Genomic DNA, 16,132 nt, shown 5'->3' with positions numbered 1-16,132 from the left:
CGACCTTGGAGGATAGGGTTCGGCACATTCCAAGGGAAAAAACACACAATGAATGGCGGCACCCACCCTTCCCTTTTTTTCAAAACTTGACCAGTACTTTCTCCAAACTTTTTATAACGCATGTTTACTTCATTCTATAATTCTATAATCAAACCCACAGCAAAGTTTCTTTCCTTGTAATTTCTAGTGTGTTACATTTTGACTACGGTTTGCATGATTCATGACTTTCACTTCTTCAACTAGAAGACGACAATAATAATTTTCTTTAATCATGAGAATTTCATTGTAAAATGTATTGATCTAAGGTTCATGCATATAATCAACCCCAACAAAGAAGTTTCCCTTCAATGCAATGTTAACATGACTTACTTTTTGTACACTAATCATTATCTATCTTCAACAACAGCACCACGAGAAACCCATTTCAAATATTAAAATAATAATCCAAACCCACCAAAATTTCTTCACCCTAGTTTCCAATACGCAAACGTGCCAAAACATTTCTTTATCCATCATGCAATCATTGTACGTCGAGCTAAGTCTTAACCCAAATACATGCATCATTGCCATAGAATAATAACCATACCTATCACTTTGATCTTTAGATCATTCGACAAGGAATCAAATACAGATCTAGTATTGCACTTGGGTTGTCTTAGAGCAGCCATATATAACCCCGCAAATGTTTAAAGGACGAATCAAGTCACCAAGCGATTTGGAGAGCAAATGAAAGACAACCTATGCCAACATGTCTTTTCTTATCCCTTTTTTCTTTTATCAGTATTCGTATTTGGCAAAGACCCGGTCAGTATCTCACTCTTGCAACCATTTGTTTTGTGGCGCAATTATAAAAAAACCAGAGGCTATGGTTCTAGGTGGTCGCTATAAAGTGAAAGATTAAAGGACTACAACATGGTGAAAGCTTCGCCACATTTTGTATTGTCTCCTTTTCTTTTCTTTAACTTTATTAATCAAATTTATATCTTGATGAACACATTATCAATAAATTAAATATCATCGATAAAATATAATTAATTAATTAAATTTATTGCAAGATTATATTAAAAGACAGAAGGTTAAGAGAGAGAGAGGAGGGGGAGCTGAAAATGAAAGACGAAGCTTAGTGGGTGCGAGGATAGAACGTGGTGGCGGTGGTGGTGGTCAACGTTTTTCTTGTTGGGGGGCCATTTGGTTGGCCGGTGGCATTGTTTGCGTACTTAATCAAGAATCAATGACAAATACATGGCGTAATTGTCAAACAGAATTCTGGGTGCCCCTCATTCCAATTTCGTTGTCGTTTTTATATGAAGTCATACGCATTCAAGTATGAAAAAAGATTAAATAAAAATTTATTTTGCAACATTATTTACTCAGCCAAAGGAAAAAGAAAAACCTTTTTGCTTTCCAATTTCCCTTTTTGTCATTTTGGATCGATTTTAGTAATTGGGTAATGGGTATGTTTTTTTTTTATACTCAGAAAGAAAGCTTCGCCCTTTTTCCTCTTTCAAAGGAAATGAAGAGCCCTCATTTTGAATTGGCTAAAGAACATGAAGGGCGTGAAAGGCAAATTTGTCAGGAAAAATAGATGCCCTGCACCTAACCCTTGTGTTCATTTTTTAAATATATTTTTATATTTATTACTAGACATAAAAACAGCCCAACACGCAAACTTTCCGTGATTCTTTTTCTCGTTCTCTCTCTATATCTCTTACACTTCACCTAATACCAGCGTCAGCACTCAGTAAGCTTCATCGCCATCATCACTGCTGCTGCTGCTGCTGCTCTTGCACCCAGCCGGCCGTCATTTCAAAACACTCCCTTTCTTCACGTGGTCCCCACCTCTCCTTCTCTCTCTCTTCTCTTACAACATTTTTTAAGTGGAACCCACACCGTGTCAAAGGTCACGTGGCATCCTCACAACGTGGTGGCCCCCTCCTCGCCAAGGAATCTGTCGGCAGCCAAGGCGTCACGGCACTCTAAACCTGCCAGCCACACAAACTAACACATCTAAAACCCCATTTTTCTAAAAAGAAGAAAATAGAAAAATAGCTGTAATAAATGCATCCTTTTATCGTTGTTTGTTTCTTTTTTTTGCCCCCACCCCCCCCACCCTTTTATCGTACAGAGAACTCCGTGATCCTGTCGGTGACGGCGGCGGCGGTTCGACGTCGTTTTAGAGTTCACACGAACGGTTTCCATTCCTCGTGTTTCGCATGATTATTAACGGCGCCGTTAATTCTGGTGTGTGTTGTTGTCCTTTCTGGTTTGCGGGTTCCCACGTATAAATTACCTGGCAGGCATGGAAATGGCCCATCATGCATGGGTGTGCGAGATCGATGTTAGCATCATCATCATCATGGATGATGATACATGACGATTGGCTCTCTGGCTTGGTCTTCCTTTTCTACTATAAATTAAAACAAGAATCAGAAAAGGCTTTACATTCTGCAACGAGAAAGAAAGTTAATGTGTAAACGCTGCCTCAGACAGTGGTTTTGATTCTAAAAACAATGGGCCAAAAATCTGAAATATTGTGGTGCACCACGTGTAACAGAGCCGCACGTCATTAAATCGCATGACAAGGTGGGGAAAGGCAACCCCATTGGACGGTGGCTAAATCCTGTCCGCTCATTCCGTGGGGCCCAATGTGAAACTTATCAAAGGAATCTCTTTACAAATTTTTTTTAGTAAAAAAAACTAAAATATGAACAAACAATCATTCCATGCATCTCCAGAACATGGAGGATAAAGAGGGACCCATGATAATGAACAGAATGGTCCCCAAAGATATTATGTATATTTTTCTATATCTTTGTAATAACCTCCCTTTTTTTGTTTTTTTGAGGGCGGACGATTTTGTTGACGGCTCAATTTTGACCCTATTTGCCTTTTGTTTTTGAAAGAAAAGCCTGTGCCCACTTGGTGCTGTACGGGAAAGGAACAGTAATGTGGTCCAAAACTCACGACCCTGTCTTACAACATTCATTTATTCAAAACCCAAAGGGTAATTATATTTGAATTATGCATAAAATTCATGGGGTTGGGATTCTTTAATTCGTCTGGTTCAAACATTTAACACATGTCCTGATTTGGAGGCTTTGAGGAGCCCTTTGTTATACTAGGAACAGTCGTTCAACTAAAACCCTGCAGCAACCTGAAACAATGAGGTAATTATTAATGCTGAAAACTGATCATCGAGATGATTAGCAGCGCGCTCAACCATTTCCTATGTTGGTTCAGTTCGGTCGTTTGCTAAGCCCCGGGCTTTGGCCCAGCGACTCATGCTCCCAGTCCCAGGGCCATGGTTCCATCCCTGGTTCCTAATGCTTGTTTGCAGTGCAGAGTAATCTTTATAGAAAGAACTTTATTTTCTTTGCCATCTTTCTTTAAGCGACACAGTATGAGTATGATGAAAGGAAATGAAAAACTGGCAACCTACGGAAAAGAAGAAGGGCGTGGAAAAGGTGGGAAGAAAAAGTTTTAAGTGTATGGACTAAAGTGAAATGCTTCAATTGTTAGTTTGAAAAAGAAGGCAGGAAAGGGAAAGAAAGGAAAAGAAAAGAAAAGAGCAATGGAGAAGGGGAAGGAAAGTGTAGACCAATGAAAGTTTGAAGTAATCACTCATACTATACCCATGATTTCGTCTTCTCGTTGTCTACTTTCGGACTGCACAAAAGCGTTTGTGATTATCAAACTTTTTAATCAAGTAAGCTTCAATTCGTCCAAAGGACGCTTTGTTGAAACAAGTAAATAGTGGAGAAGAATGGTCAATGCCTTCTTTGATAGACAATTCATTGATCACGGGACAGAACCAAAACGATGATTGCCCCTATAAAAACTCCATGGACCCACGAGAAAAGAAGGAAAGAAACTCTTGTGCCTTGTTTGGAAACATTTAATTTCAATATGATGGCATAAATTGAGCATCCAAAACATTTACAGGAATAATAACAAGAAACAAGCCAATGCCGGCCACTACAGGTCCATTGCAAAGAGCCCCCATACCTGGAAAATAACATATTTTGAGGAAAAAAGACAAAACAGTGTAACTCTTTCGTAGATATGCAAATCATCATTTGCCAGAAGTGGAGATATTCTTGAACAAATTTACACAGTGTTGTCAATCATCTGGAATCGATGATTGCATGTGCAACCCTAATTTCAAACTCGACCACTAGTAGCATGCTATATAATCAACAAAGTCACAACCCTTTTTCACAACCATATGATATGAAATTCTATTTCCCACCCTATAAGGGGTACCCGAGAGAGAATATCACCGACTAGACTAATGCAGGTTTAGTCTAAACTGCGCCTGTAAAAAGGCCTGCTGCCTCCAAATTCCACCAGAAAAGCCCTTCTCACCGACTCTCGTTTGTTCTCCTTAAGCCCCCACCACCCGACCCGAAGGTGAAAAGTAGCTACAAAGACCTTGCTTTACACCTTATAACAACAATCAGTAAACAACAACAATCAGGCTGCTTGGCCTTGGCATTTCAACTAATCGGTTACTGGAAAGTCCCGATAACAACAAAAAGAATGAAACAAATTGAGCCTATCTATTATGGGAAATGCCTTGTTTGTCAACCGTCATCACTGAAATCAGCTATAAAAGCAAAATCTAAGCAACTACATATACATGTATCGGGGTAGCTTGACGCCTTGATCATATAATTAAAAGTCATAATTGTCACGCCTGGAAATTTCCTACTGAAAATGTAAAGATAAGACGGAAATCATAGAAAAATATGGTGGCTCAAGCTTCGGGCTACCTAATAAATTCCATGGCGATGAATGATGGACAAATTGACTGTTTTGGAACAACACAGTGCTGTAGTTGGATGGTATCATGGAAAAGGCACCAACTAGTTCACGACCCATTGGGGAAGTAGTGGGGGACATGACCGCCCAACATACTTGGCGACTTACGTCTACAGACTTCAAAGTTTGGCCTTCTTATGATCAGTTTTTGAAGGCAAAAGCTATGGGGGATTGAAATTTTAGCCTTATCCCAAAGTATGTTTCCTTCCATATGTGCTCTATCACAGACCTTCCATGTTTCCATCCAAATGTCGCTTCAAAAGGATATATGCCAACAAGATATTGTCTAAACGGTACAAGAATATTTTTCAATTACGAATTTGATTTAATTTTATATTAAAATTTTCATTAATTTTTTTATGAAGAAGAAGACATTGACATCTCAAATATACTTCCAATAAACGAATATTCTAAAGGGCCAGAGACTGTTTGGAATTGGGAGGGAGAAGGTTACTCCAGCAAGATTACAAAAGCATTACTTAACCAGTATTAAAAGTACAGATAAACTTAAAGAGAGAGAGAGGACAAGCAACATGAAAACATATGTTAGGTATCTTCTAGTCACGTGTGACGCTGTCAGATTCTATCCACACACCCGTGTCTGACGGCTTTAACATTATCCTGATGGCAAATTGGGCGGATGGCTTTGACAGCTTCATTCATACCTTTGCTTTCAAACATTTCACCCCCCACACGAACCCATTATTAACCTGTTTGAAACTACTAGTACTACTACTTTAAAACAAGCTGACTCACATCCAATCGCAATTATTTTATATACCCAACAAAGCCTCTAAATTTCTTTGATTCACTCATGTTTCGGCTCATGCTTTTTAATGTTAGCTTGCTTTTTTGTTTTATGGTATTTTTGATAGGTTTAGGACGTCTTTTGTTAGGTAAGACAACAGGAAAAAAAGAGGTAGAAGGAAGGATGAAACATCATTTCATTTGATAGTACAATTCAAACTAAAAATTTTCATCCAATAATCCCTTCTATATGCTTATCTCTTTCTCTCTTACAATAAGATATAAGTTTGAGTTAAATTCCAATGCTATTATTTTTTTTCTTTTTTGGGTCATAGAGCTTAGGCTTCTAATCCTAGATGTGACACATACATAAAAGATAGAATATGAAGCGTACAAATATCAATTCCTTTATTAAAATAAAAAAAAAAGGTTAAAGATTTTATATGGTAATTGCCACCAAACAACAATTAGGGTAGACAAAGCCAAGAATGACAACGAGTGAATATATGGCAGGAAACGACGTAGCTTAGCCCATGAGAAGAAGGAAGACCTGGAGATGCCTGCCGCCTTGTGACAGAGAATTCTGGAAATAAAGAAGAAAAAAAAAGAAGCACTAAAATGAGAGAGAGATAGAGAAGAAGGTGTCACCTCATGAGGCAACAAAAGTCCACTTAAAAAGGCATGGGTAAGGCAAAAAATACAGCAGCCGCCCCGCACCCTTCTACCTAACCCTTTTTTATTACTATCATTTTCGTCCCACCCTTGTTATTATTTTGGCGGTTGCTTTTTCTAAGCTTTTTTTATTACTATTTTTTTTTATAAAATTATTATTTTACATACTCTTTCTCTCGAACGAGAAACGTGGCGCATCACGAGGCATCAGCCTTCTCCATCCGAATCATGGCGGTGGAATGGAGAGAGAGATAAAGAAATAAAAATAAAAAAACTGGGTCCCACAAAACAACAGCTTTAACGCAATCACGCCGACCCGCCGGCGTAACTGTCTGTCCTAATCCGACACGTCACCTTTCCTCGCGGCTTCTCTGCGCCGTACTCTCTCTCTCTCTCCTTGCTTTTTTTTTTTTTAATTTCCATCATCTCATTTTTTTAAAATTATTAAAATAATATTTGAACCGATGGTCCCTTTCTTATCATGGCATGTTGTTCCTCATGCATGGCATCCCATAAGGTCCAGATCCGCATCTCCTTTTTTTTAATTTTTAAATTTTCATTTTCAGGGTCAACATGCAAATAAATGACTTAATGCCCGACCCATAAATACTGAACTACTGTCTATGACATGGCAGATTTATGACTGATGGCATGCATGACCCTTTTTAAAATAGGCAAATTGTAATTGATTAACATTAGTTTTAATGTGTATCTTTTTACCATTACCTGGGGGAGGTAAACACTCGGGGGGAGGAACATTGGGTTCAGCCGGTATTCGGCAGAAAGAATGTTAAAAAAATAGGAGTTGAATTATAATAGGATAATGAAAATAAAAAGTTAATAGGTTAATGATTTAATTGAATTTTTTTTTATATTTCTAAGAAAAAGGTTGAGTGAGGAAAGAGAAATCTTTGAGCATAGATATCGACGACCAAAGACCGGGGCCCACCAAAAGCGGCAGCCGCGCATCCCCACTTCCACTTCCAGCGCCAGCTTCCACGTGGGGCCCGGTCTTGTCTCCTTCTCCTCCTTTTTCGTGTAAATAATTATTTTAAAAAAGGAACAAATAAGTTACGAGAGAGAGAGAGAGAGAGAAAAAAAAGAGAACAATTACGATAATGATTAGATTTGAAAATGGAAGACACAAACACACGCAAGGATCGGACGGCCGTATAACACGTGCAGTTCAGACACGAATCTCGAGAAGTACCCAGTCAACATGGAATTACCTTTCGGTCTCCTACCTAGAAACCCGCTCTTTAATCCCTCTCACGCGCCGCTTGTTTTTCCCCCGCTCTCCCTCCTATCACTGGCATCTTCATTTTCTTTTCCTTTTACCCGCTCCGCGCTCCCTTATTTACATCTTTGCCCCCTTTGCCAGGGTCTATTTGGCTGCCACTGTTTTTCATCTAGCATATCATATCTCCCGCCCCTCCAATACCACGTTCGTAAAAAAGAGCAATCGATCCATAAGATTTCGCCACGTATACCGTACAAGTCAATTTAGTGCTCAAAACCTATATTTCCCCTTCCATATCTAAATAGAGAAAGTTACCAAAAGAATAAAGCAAAACCAAGAGATCAGGAACAGATCTTATAATTAAATTCTGAACTTCTGAATTGTTAAAGCATAGATATAAATAGTTGCAGTATCAATAATTGATGAACCAGTCGGTTTTTCCTTACACTGAATCTTGAACTCTCAACAAATCTTATGTTCATAACTATTTCATGCATTCCAATTCACAAAAACGAAAAACGGTTCTTGCTTGCTTTATTTATCCATGATTAGATTGTATTGTTAAAATCCTTTTTTTTTTATTTTTCCTTTTGTAGAGCATAATTTTGTGAATCTATAGTTGGAAAATTGGTTAATGTATTCCTTTCAAAAGTCCTAAAAAGGAAATTCCCAAAACCCATTGTTTGATTTCTCAAAAATGGAAGGATAGTGGTTTGCAAATTAAGAAAGTTGGCATTAAATCAATTTCAGTAACCAACTGAATCAGAACGAGGCCACCCACCCAGAGCAAAAATTACACATAAAAAGAAAATTACAAAAAATAATAAGAAAAATCGCCTCATCATATTTGCAGGTAGCTGGGAAGTAGTAAGTTATACTTGTCCCACCTTTTCCAAATCTTAAACTATATTAGTTTCCCGTAAACACGACGAAAACACGTGGCAGCCAATATGAGGCGGTTCAAATTTTTTTATTTTATCTCTATAAGTAAAATACAATCTCCTGCATTGTCCGTGTAAGGAAGATTCGCCGGAACAGTTTTTCAGGTTCCGGCCAGGATTACAGTCCTACGTTAAAATTATTAATCATAGAAGAATTAACAGGTCGTAAATATAGAGCAAATGAAAAAAAAAAAAAGAAATGCTTGGAGGAATTTCTTTTGTGTTAATTCATTGGGAGAAAAAAAAAGTACAGTAAGTAGTTATGGAACAACAGATAGAAACTGATATTTCTCTGTTGAAAAAAAAAAGAGTAGATCATCAGCTAAGTATTCACACCTCTCGGCCGCCGTTGATTTGTGATCGGAAGATCGTTACAGTAGATCACATCAACTTATCACAGCTCTCGCCGTAATTATATCTTCTTTTTTGTGGTCTCATTTTCTCTAGTCTACCTTCGTTTTTTTCTTCAGGACTAAAGAGTAAGAAAAATAAATTTAAAGAACGGAAAATAAGAATTCATGATGTTCCAGTTTTACGATCGGCGGAAAAAAAAATCACGCGATTTCCGGAAGAGCAGGTTGGTTGAGATCGATATTGAGAAGGGGACGTTGCTTGATCTCGTGATGGTTCAAATCCACCACGGACGACGAATCGGAGTCGCTTTGAACTCCACCGTTAAACGTCGCATGAAAATCGTTATGGTCGAATCTCATCCGTTGATACTGCTGGCCTTTCACCGCTCCAGGCCGAACGAAGGAATCAAAGTAGAAAAGTTGAGGACTAGCAACGGCCGGTATGCCGGCGGCGAACACGCCGGTAACCGGTGAAACTTGCTGGAATGGAAACCTAACGGCTGGAGTTTCGAACCCGGCAACCGCCGCGTGACCAAGGTTGAGATCAAACGGCGAAGAATAGATCATGAGCGACGGCTCACGGCTCGACGACTCCACGGTGCTACTCTGGCTTGGACTCTGGTTGTTGCTATTGTTGTTGTTATCGTTGTCGTTACAGTTACTACCATTGTTGAGATTTTCACAGGGGAGGGGAAAATTTGTCTTAGCCTTGGCGCCGCGAAATTCCCTGGCGGCGGTGTCATAGGCTCTGGCTGCTTCCTCAGCCGTATCAAAAGTTCCGAGCCAAACTCGACTCTTCTTCCCTGGATCTCTGATCTCAGCAGCGTAACGGCCCCATGGACGCTTCCTCACTCCTCTAAAATGCACCTCCTTGCTATTTCCGTTAACGTTGCCGTTACCCTTAACGACCGCCGTTTTCTCTCTCGGCGCCATTTAATAATGGAAAGCCTTTCCGTTTCCGTTTACAGAAAGAGAAGTTTAAACGCGCAATGTATTTTGTTTTTTTGCTGCGAGCAAACGCTGGGGATTGATGTGGGGTTGAAGAGAGAAGGGAGGGCAAGCGAGGAGTTTATATAGAGGGGGAGGGGGAATGGTCGAGGAATTAAAGGAGAGAGAAAGGAGGGGCACAGTCAACGAGGGATTTGACTGGAAGGGGCGGCTGCGAGAAACAGAGGGGAGTGCTGGCAGTTTAGTAAATTGCGTATCCGGATTACGTGGCATGTGGTTGTCTCGAAGAGGAGCATCACTACATCATCAATATCATTATCTAACGGCTGTTATAGCACTGTTGATTGCGTGCGGTGGTATGGGCTCCATCTCACTCTCTCTTGTCTCGCGTCCTTTCACACACCTTACTCAAAAACTGAAAATTTTTTTTATTTATTTTGCGTGTTTTATCTTTATTAAAATTTCTTAATAACAAAAACTTTCTTTCCTTATTTAATTATACAAACTAGCTAATTTATGAAGTGACATCTCAATATCTTCAAACATTTGATAAGAAACTTGTAAAGTAATTTTCAAAGAGCCTAACGTATAAAAAGAGTTAACAGTTTTACTAATTTACTCTTCAAACATACCACTCGATTGTATGGCTTTATCAAGCAATGGAAAGTTTGGTAAACATGAATTAGGTAGAGTGATTTCATTTTTCGAAGTGATTTATAGATATGGATTCAAATATTTAATGTTGAAGCAAGCCAAATGAAAATGTTTAAAAGATTTTGAAAGGAAGAAATCAGGGCGCGTGGGGTATGAGGTGAAATAGATAATAGGATGTTTGAACAAGTTGTCGGCATATTCTGCTATCTCGCCGCGTGACTTGGATCGGCTATTTGATTTTTGATGAGGGGAAATGGGGGGATTGGCGCTGCCTTTGGTTTGCCTCTTTGCTCTCTCCCTATATTTCTCTCTCTTTTCTGTTCCCATTTTTTTCCTTTTATTCATTTATTTATTTTACGGGCTTCGGAAGCACCCCCACGCCTTCATTTATCCCTTTGAACCGCTCGCTTGGACCCAACAGGTGTTGCCCACTACCCAATCGAATCTCGCCACGTTTCCTTTGTTCCTTACTCGTGTTGATTGGCACCTAACACCCATAAAAAAAACAACCCCTCCACACTCCAACGCCTGCTGCCTGCTGCCCACATGAGTAGTTTCTGACACCTAGTATCAATTTCACCCGACAAGTGTCTTCCCCCACTCCCTCCTATCCCCCATGTATGACACGCTCCACCTTACAAAATTCCTCCACTACCCACTCTCTCCCCCTCGTAATTAAAGCAGGGATGGATTTCTATTTTGCCGCGGAATCTATTGGGGACGGTTTAGGTTTTCATTTTTAACTAATTAACGATCACGCAAAACACGTTGCCGTATGTTTAGAGATGTTAAATGTTAGTAAATTAGGAAAGTTGCCTGTTTAGAGGGGGAGGTATGGCGTGGCCTGGCCTGGCCTGTTTCCACGATAGGTCCCTTGCTGAATTAACCTAACTTAAATGCATCATTTAATGGCACACAAAGACCGTACGTTAAAAAATATTATTAGTTTAAAATTTTATTTTATAAAAAAATCAGATTAACGGGTAATTATAAATATCGATTATTAATTTTTTCAAAATATAAAAACATCAAAATAATAGTGTTAATGTATTAGTAATTAAGAAGGTTGATCTGAAATCCGTTCCTACCAATTCGAGTAACCCTACACATGTTCTTCATTTTGATGAGTCATAGCTGTTACTATTAAGAAGAAAGAGGTTTATCCAAAATCAATCGTAAATCCCATTTAATTAATGGACAAAAATTTGACTGCATTAAATGCGAGACCAAACAAAGGGAGCTGCTAGGGATACCCAGCCAATTGATTTTCTTTTTCCATTTTGCCCCGACTGACTGCAACCCATTACACTGGGGTTTAGCTGCCTAATTTTCACGTGATACGCTTGTTAATGTGAGCCTCGTGACCTTGATTTGGAACAAATTTGGGGGACAATAAAGAGTTAGATTGAGGACTTGGTTTAAAAATTTAATACTTAATTTTTTTTTTTAAACCTGGTCAATTAATTGACCCCTATTATGGGGTTTGTTAACGTTATTATACGGCTAAAATGCATAGGGAAGGTTACGGCCAGCAAGTGCATGTATTGATTTTGGCCTACCAGCAGGGGACAGTGTTTTCTTTTTTTCATTCCCATTAAATCCACCAAAATTTGACGGCATTTATGAGCTCCACGTGGCTTCACTTGCGAACGCAAAAAGTTTCCTGAAAAAGAAAATTGATGGCTTTCGCATGCACAGCATTATTATTAGTTATTTTTGCCAAACTAATTTAATTTTCATGTTAATCTCATAAACAGGGTTATCTTGTCATTTTCAATTCGAAATATTGAGCATGGGAAATCTTTAAAAATCTCTGTATCCCCCACCCCCCGCCTGTCACAGGAATATTAATTGCATTAGGTATGCTTTGCCATGCTTGATTTACCCTCTACTATATTTTAATCTTTCATGCCTTTCTAAATAGAAAAAAAAAATTAAGTTAACATAAAAATAAACATGTGATTAAAAGCTTAAACGTTGATTAACATCAAAGCAAATTCATGCATACAATAATGAGCGGCGAAGCTAAAAGTATCGTTCACCCATTATGGCACGAAAATTATAAGCTCATCAATGGTAGGCATGCAGGCAAAAGCATCTAGAAGGACCACCGCAGCACACTGCTCACACAGTCACACGATTATTGCTCAATAACTTTCCATAACTTTTTTTTTTTTGCATTTGTTAATTTTCTTTTTCTCTGGTCGGTTGTAGAAAAGATACGATACGAAGTTTGTACGGTCTGATCAAATTTTTCACAACAACCAAACCACGGTTCCATATTGACAAAAAATTATAATTAAATTTGCTTATATTATGTTTCCTAGAACAATCACCATACGATTGTCGCAGCCTTTCTTTTAATGTTGGTGGTGGCTGGATGCCCCTAAAATTTCCGAGTTTCACGCTCCAAAATCAGCCACCGAAATTCTGCTGCCGGCTGTTCGGCAGAAAGTTTGGGCCCACGCCCACACCCGCGTCCCCCGATTGACTTGATTGACTTTGAAATTAATGCTATCGCCAAAATCTCTTACACTTTTCGGTTTACTGCTACTGTTTCTAACATTTCATTTTCCGTGTATGAAAAACTATTACATGATTTCCTTTACCACAACGGCCCCTGTCAGGTTCAAATTGTTGACAAAAACAAAATCCGACATATGAAATTAACATCCACCCATCTTTAAAATTAAAACATTTGAATTATGAGATAAATATGTATATTTATTAAGTGAAAAAGGGTAGTTGTTTATAAATTTAATATTCATCTCATTTTTTTTTAGATACGTAAGATATGATATTTTTCATCATTTAATTATACAATATTTTCATTGCACTATATCTCAATTCAAACTTATTCAATTATGATATATTTTATAAAAGTTTTGATTGAAAAATTAACTAAATTCAAATATTACTTGTTATAAGTTCATATTTTTAATTAAAAAAAAATTTATTAGGTATAGTAAAATTTTTATTTATAAATTTAAGATTTATTTTATTTATTTTTAATATGAAAATTTTAAATTGATCTTTTTTTACTGAAAAAAATCTAAATCAACCAATGTATGTTGTGGGCATTGGTACAAAGGAAAGAAGAGATTTTGTCTAAGGAACACTGAAAATAATTTGGAACGGTGAGTAATGGGTAATGGCTAGGCGTGGGGGTACGTGGCAAGGAGCAGGTGGGAGAGGTGGGGACCGAATAAGATAAGAGATATATTGGGACACAGCCCACCATGAAAAAGCATGAAACACGTTGACTCGAACAGCGGAACAGGTGGCACCTGTACGTTTGTAGTCCAGCCTTGGCCTCTCTTTTCTTGTGGCTGAATTTCAAGTCTTCTCAATCTGCTGATTCAGCACTCTGTTGGCCACCATGGCAGCAGCTCCTTCTGTCTCTTTTCCATGGGCCACTTCCTTTTTCTTCTTAATCTCTTTTCTCTGTTAAGATGCTAAGAAATGGTTGCATTAAATGAAAAAATATATATTTTTTTCAATAGAGTAATCTTTCCATAAAATTATTTTGTGTGAGTATTCATTAATAACTAATTCTAACCTTAATTTGTTAAATCAAATTAGTATTGTTATTATTATTATTATTATTTTCTTCTTCAATAATGAGCAAGGGGAGCAGTGATGTAAACTGTATTGATGGGGACATAGACATGTGTCTGTTTTCCTGTGTCTTTTTAGTGAAACTTCTCTATCTGTTTTTTTATTTCTTATTTTTTTGTAGGGTCAGTATTTCCAAAGCCAATGAAATGTGAAGGCTTGTATGAATGGGGAGTGGGAACTGCCTTCGGCTTGTGGCCATTACTTGCAAAAGTCAAATATAAGATTTTGCTTGCATTTTGGTTAGGGTTCATGATACTGATGCCCCATTTATGCGTGTTGACCATCAAACTTTTTTGGCCTGTTTTGGGATGTTAAATTTTTGCTTGGACTCCAAGGCAAAACAGAACAAAAACTATGTGACGTTATTCCCTGTATGGGGTCATTTTGTCAAAGGAAAGAATCGGGACCATGGAATTGCTCAATATTTTGGTGCCTGTAATGTCAACAAAAGAATGTGGTACCATTGTCAACAAGGCCAAGCTAGGCTACAATGAGGTTAAAGCATCAAAATCTAGAAGAAATTAGGGTTGTTAAAAGTCTTGTGTTCAAATTCATTAGATTTCTCACCTTTGCTTGTCTTATGTCGTGATTCCAAGGGAAGAAAAGAAATTCACCCAAGGAAGTTTAAAACTTTTTTTTTTGACTTTTACCAATATGTAAATTCCATGTTTCTTCAAATCTTTCTTTCAAACTCCATTGGTATAAGATTGATCATCCTGTTTTTTTTTTTTTTGACCTTTACCTATATGTCACTTGTAGAAAACAAAGAGATGACTCCTGGTCTAAGTCGAAGTTTGTCCGTAAAGGTTATATGACATAATAGGATATAGAATTCTAATCAGAGAGATGTTCCTTTATTCGCGGGATGCTGTAATGTCTGGAAATGGGAACTGGTGTTACATTTGTCTGTTTTATTTTGCGGGATGCTGTAATGTCTGGAAATGGGAACAGGTGTACATTTGTTTGTTTTATTTTGTTTTGTTCGGCGTAGGTGTGCACTTATTATGCTGTACATTTGCTTGGGGGTTTCCTCAGCTAAGGCTGCTAACGTTTACAACCTGAATTTCATTTCTTTTGCTCTCACAGAAAATGACCCAAGCTGGTTTTAGAAGGTAAAATCGTCAAACTCCACTGTGTAAGCACTGGCTGGAACTGGAAATTAAGTCCAGACCACAGAAATTCTACACGGACTCAACGCTGAATTTCGAACTGCTGACATGTATGGGTTATGTTCATGGAAGCTACGTGCCGCTTCTTCTTGACTTTCTGGTTTCTAGCTTCGTAGTCTTAAAACCTACCAAGATCTAAGAACATACGTAGTTTCTCAGAAACTTTCTAGGGTGTCGGAAGGATGGGCTGTCGGCACCATATAATATATATATATACACAATAATAAATACAAATCATGAACAGTGTTTGACCTACTAAAACAAAATTATCCATTAAGATTGTCTGGAAATTGTCTATGTTTAAGACTTTGATGGTTAGTTCCGTGACCAAGTCCTTGCCGTTGCAGGGACCTTCTACAAGTCAGAAGTAATGGGGAAGATAACTGGCTAAAGACTAAACCATCAGCTTCAACAGTTTGATCCTTGTCGTACAAGCCAACAACATCAAGGAGCAAGGGAGTTCATTATAGCAATTGGGCTTAAGATAAGTAAGGTCCAGTTTGCGGACCAAAAGTTTCTGGTGAGCTCCTTCTCGGCCCTGTCATAAATTTGCATTCAACTTTGATCGGATTTACTTGTTAATTTGTTATAACTCCACCCTTTTGGGTTTCTTCAAGCTTGTGCTTCAATACCCAAGCCCAATTCTTAGGCATAAAGTTTAAGCATAACATAACGTGATACATAAACCGGATTATATTTGATTCATTATCAATTAAAAATATATAATATTCATATATTATCAAATGTAAAATTAAAAAATTCTTCAAAATAAAATTATACAATTATGTGTCTTTATTTATTAAAAGCATCAATTTTTAAATTTGTTTAGACATAATACTTAAAAAATCTTTAAAATTATTTTAAAAAATTCAAATAAAGTTTTATTTTTATTACGTTTAATCAAATTTGTTTTACTTTAATGAACGAAATAACTTTTTATAATTAATGATTGACTAACTATTACTAATT

The 16,132-nt window shown here is 37.8% G+C and overlaps 1 protein-coding gene and 1 long non-coding RNA gene across 2 annotated transcripts; both read right to left on the bottom strand.

Annotated features, from left to right (window-relative positions):
- LOC108662592 lies at positions 4,058 to 5,062 on the bottom strand. Its single transcript, XR_001928505.1, has 2 exons — positions 4,773 to 5,062; positions 4,058 to 4,443 (listed from the first exon to the last, which is right to left on the bottom strand). It is a non-coding gene; the product is annotated as an uncharacterized LOC108662592 (long non-coding RNA).
- Positions 8,625 to 9,831, bottom strand: LOC18596802 (ethylene-responsive transcription factor 4). Its single transcript, XM_007025496.2, has one exon. The coding sequence runs from the start codon at positions 9,705 to 9,707 to the stop codon at positions 8,976 to 8,978; it is 732 nt and encodes a 243-aa protein (XP_007025558.2). The 5' UTR covers positions 9,708 to 9,831; the 3' UTR covers positions 8,625 to 8,975.

The sequence above is a fragment of the Theobroma cacao genome, chromosome 6 (genome assembly GCF_000208745.1).
Source record: "Theobroma cacao cultivar B97-61/B2 chromosome 6, Criollo_cocoa_genome_V2, whole genome shotgun sequence".
In the NCBI taxonomy this organism is placed as follows: Eukaryota; Viridiplantae; Streptophyta; class Magnoliopsida; order Malvales; family Malvaceae; genus Theobroma; species Theobroma cacao.
Note: the sequence above shows the minus strand (reverse complement) of the source record. Positions and strands in the feature narration are given on the sequence as shown.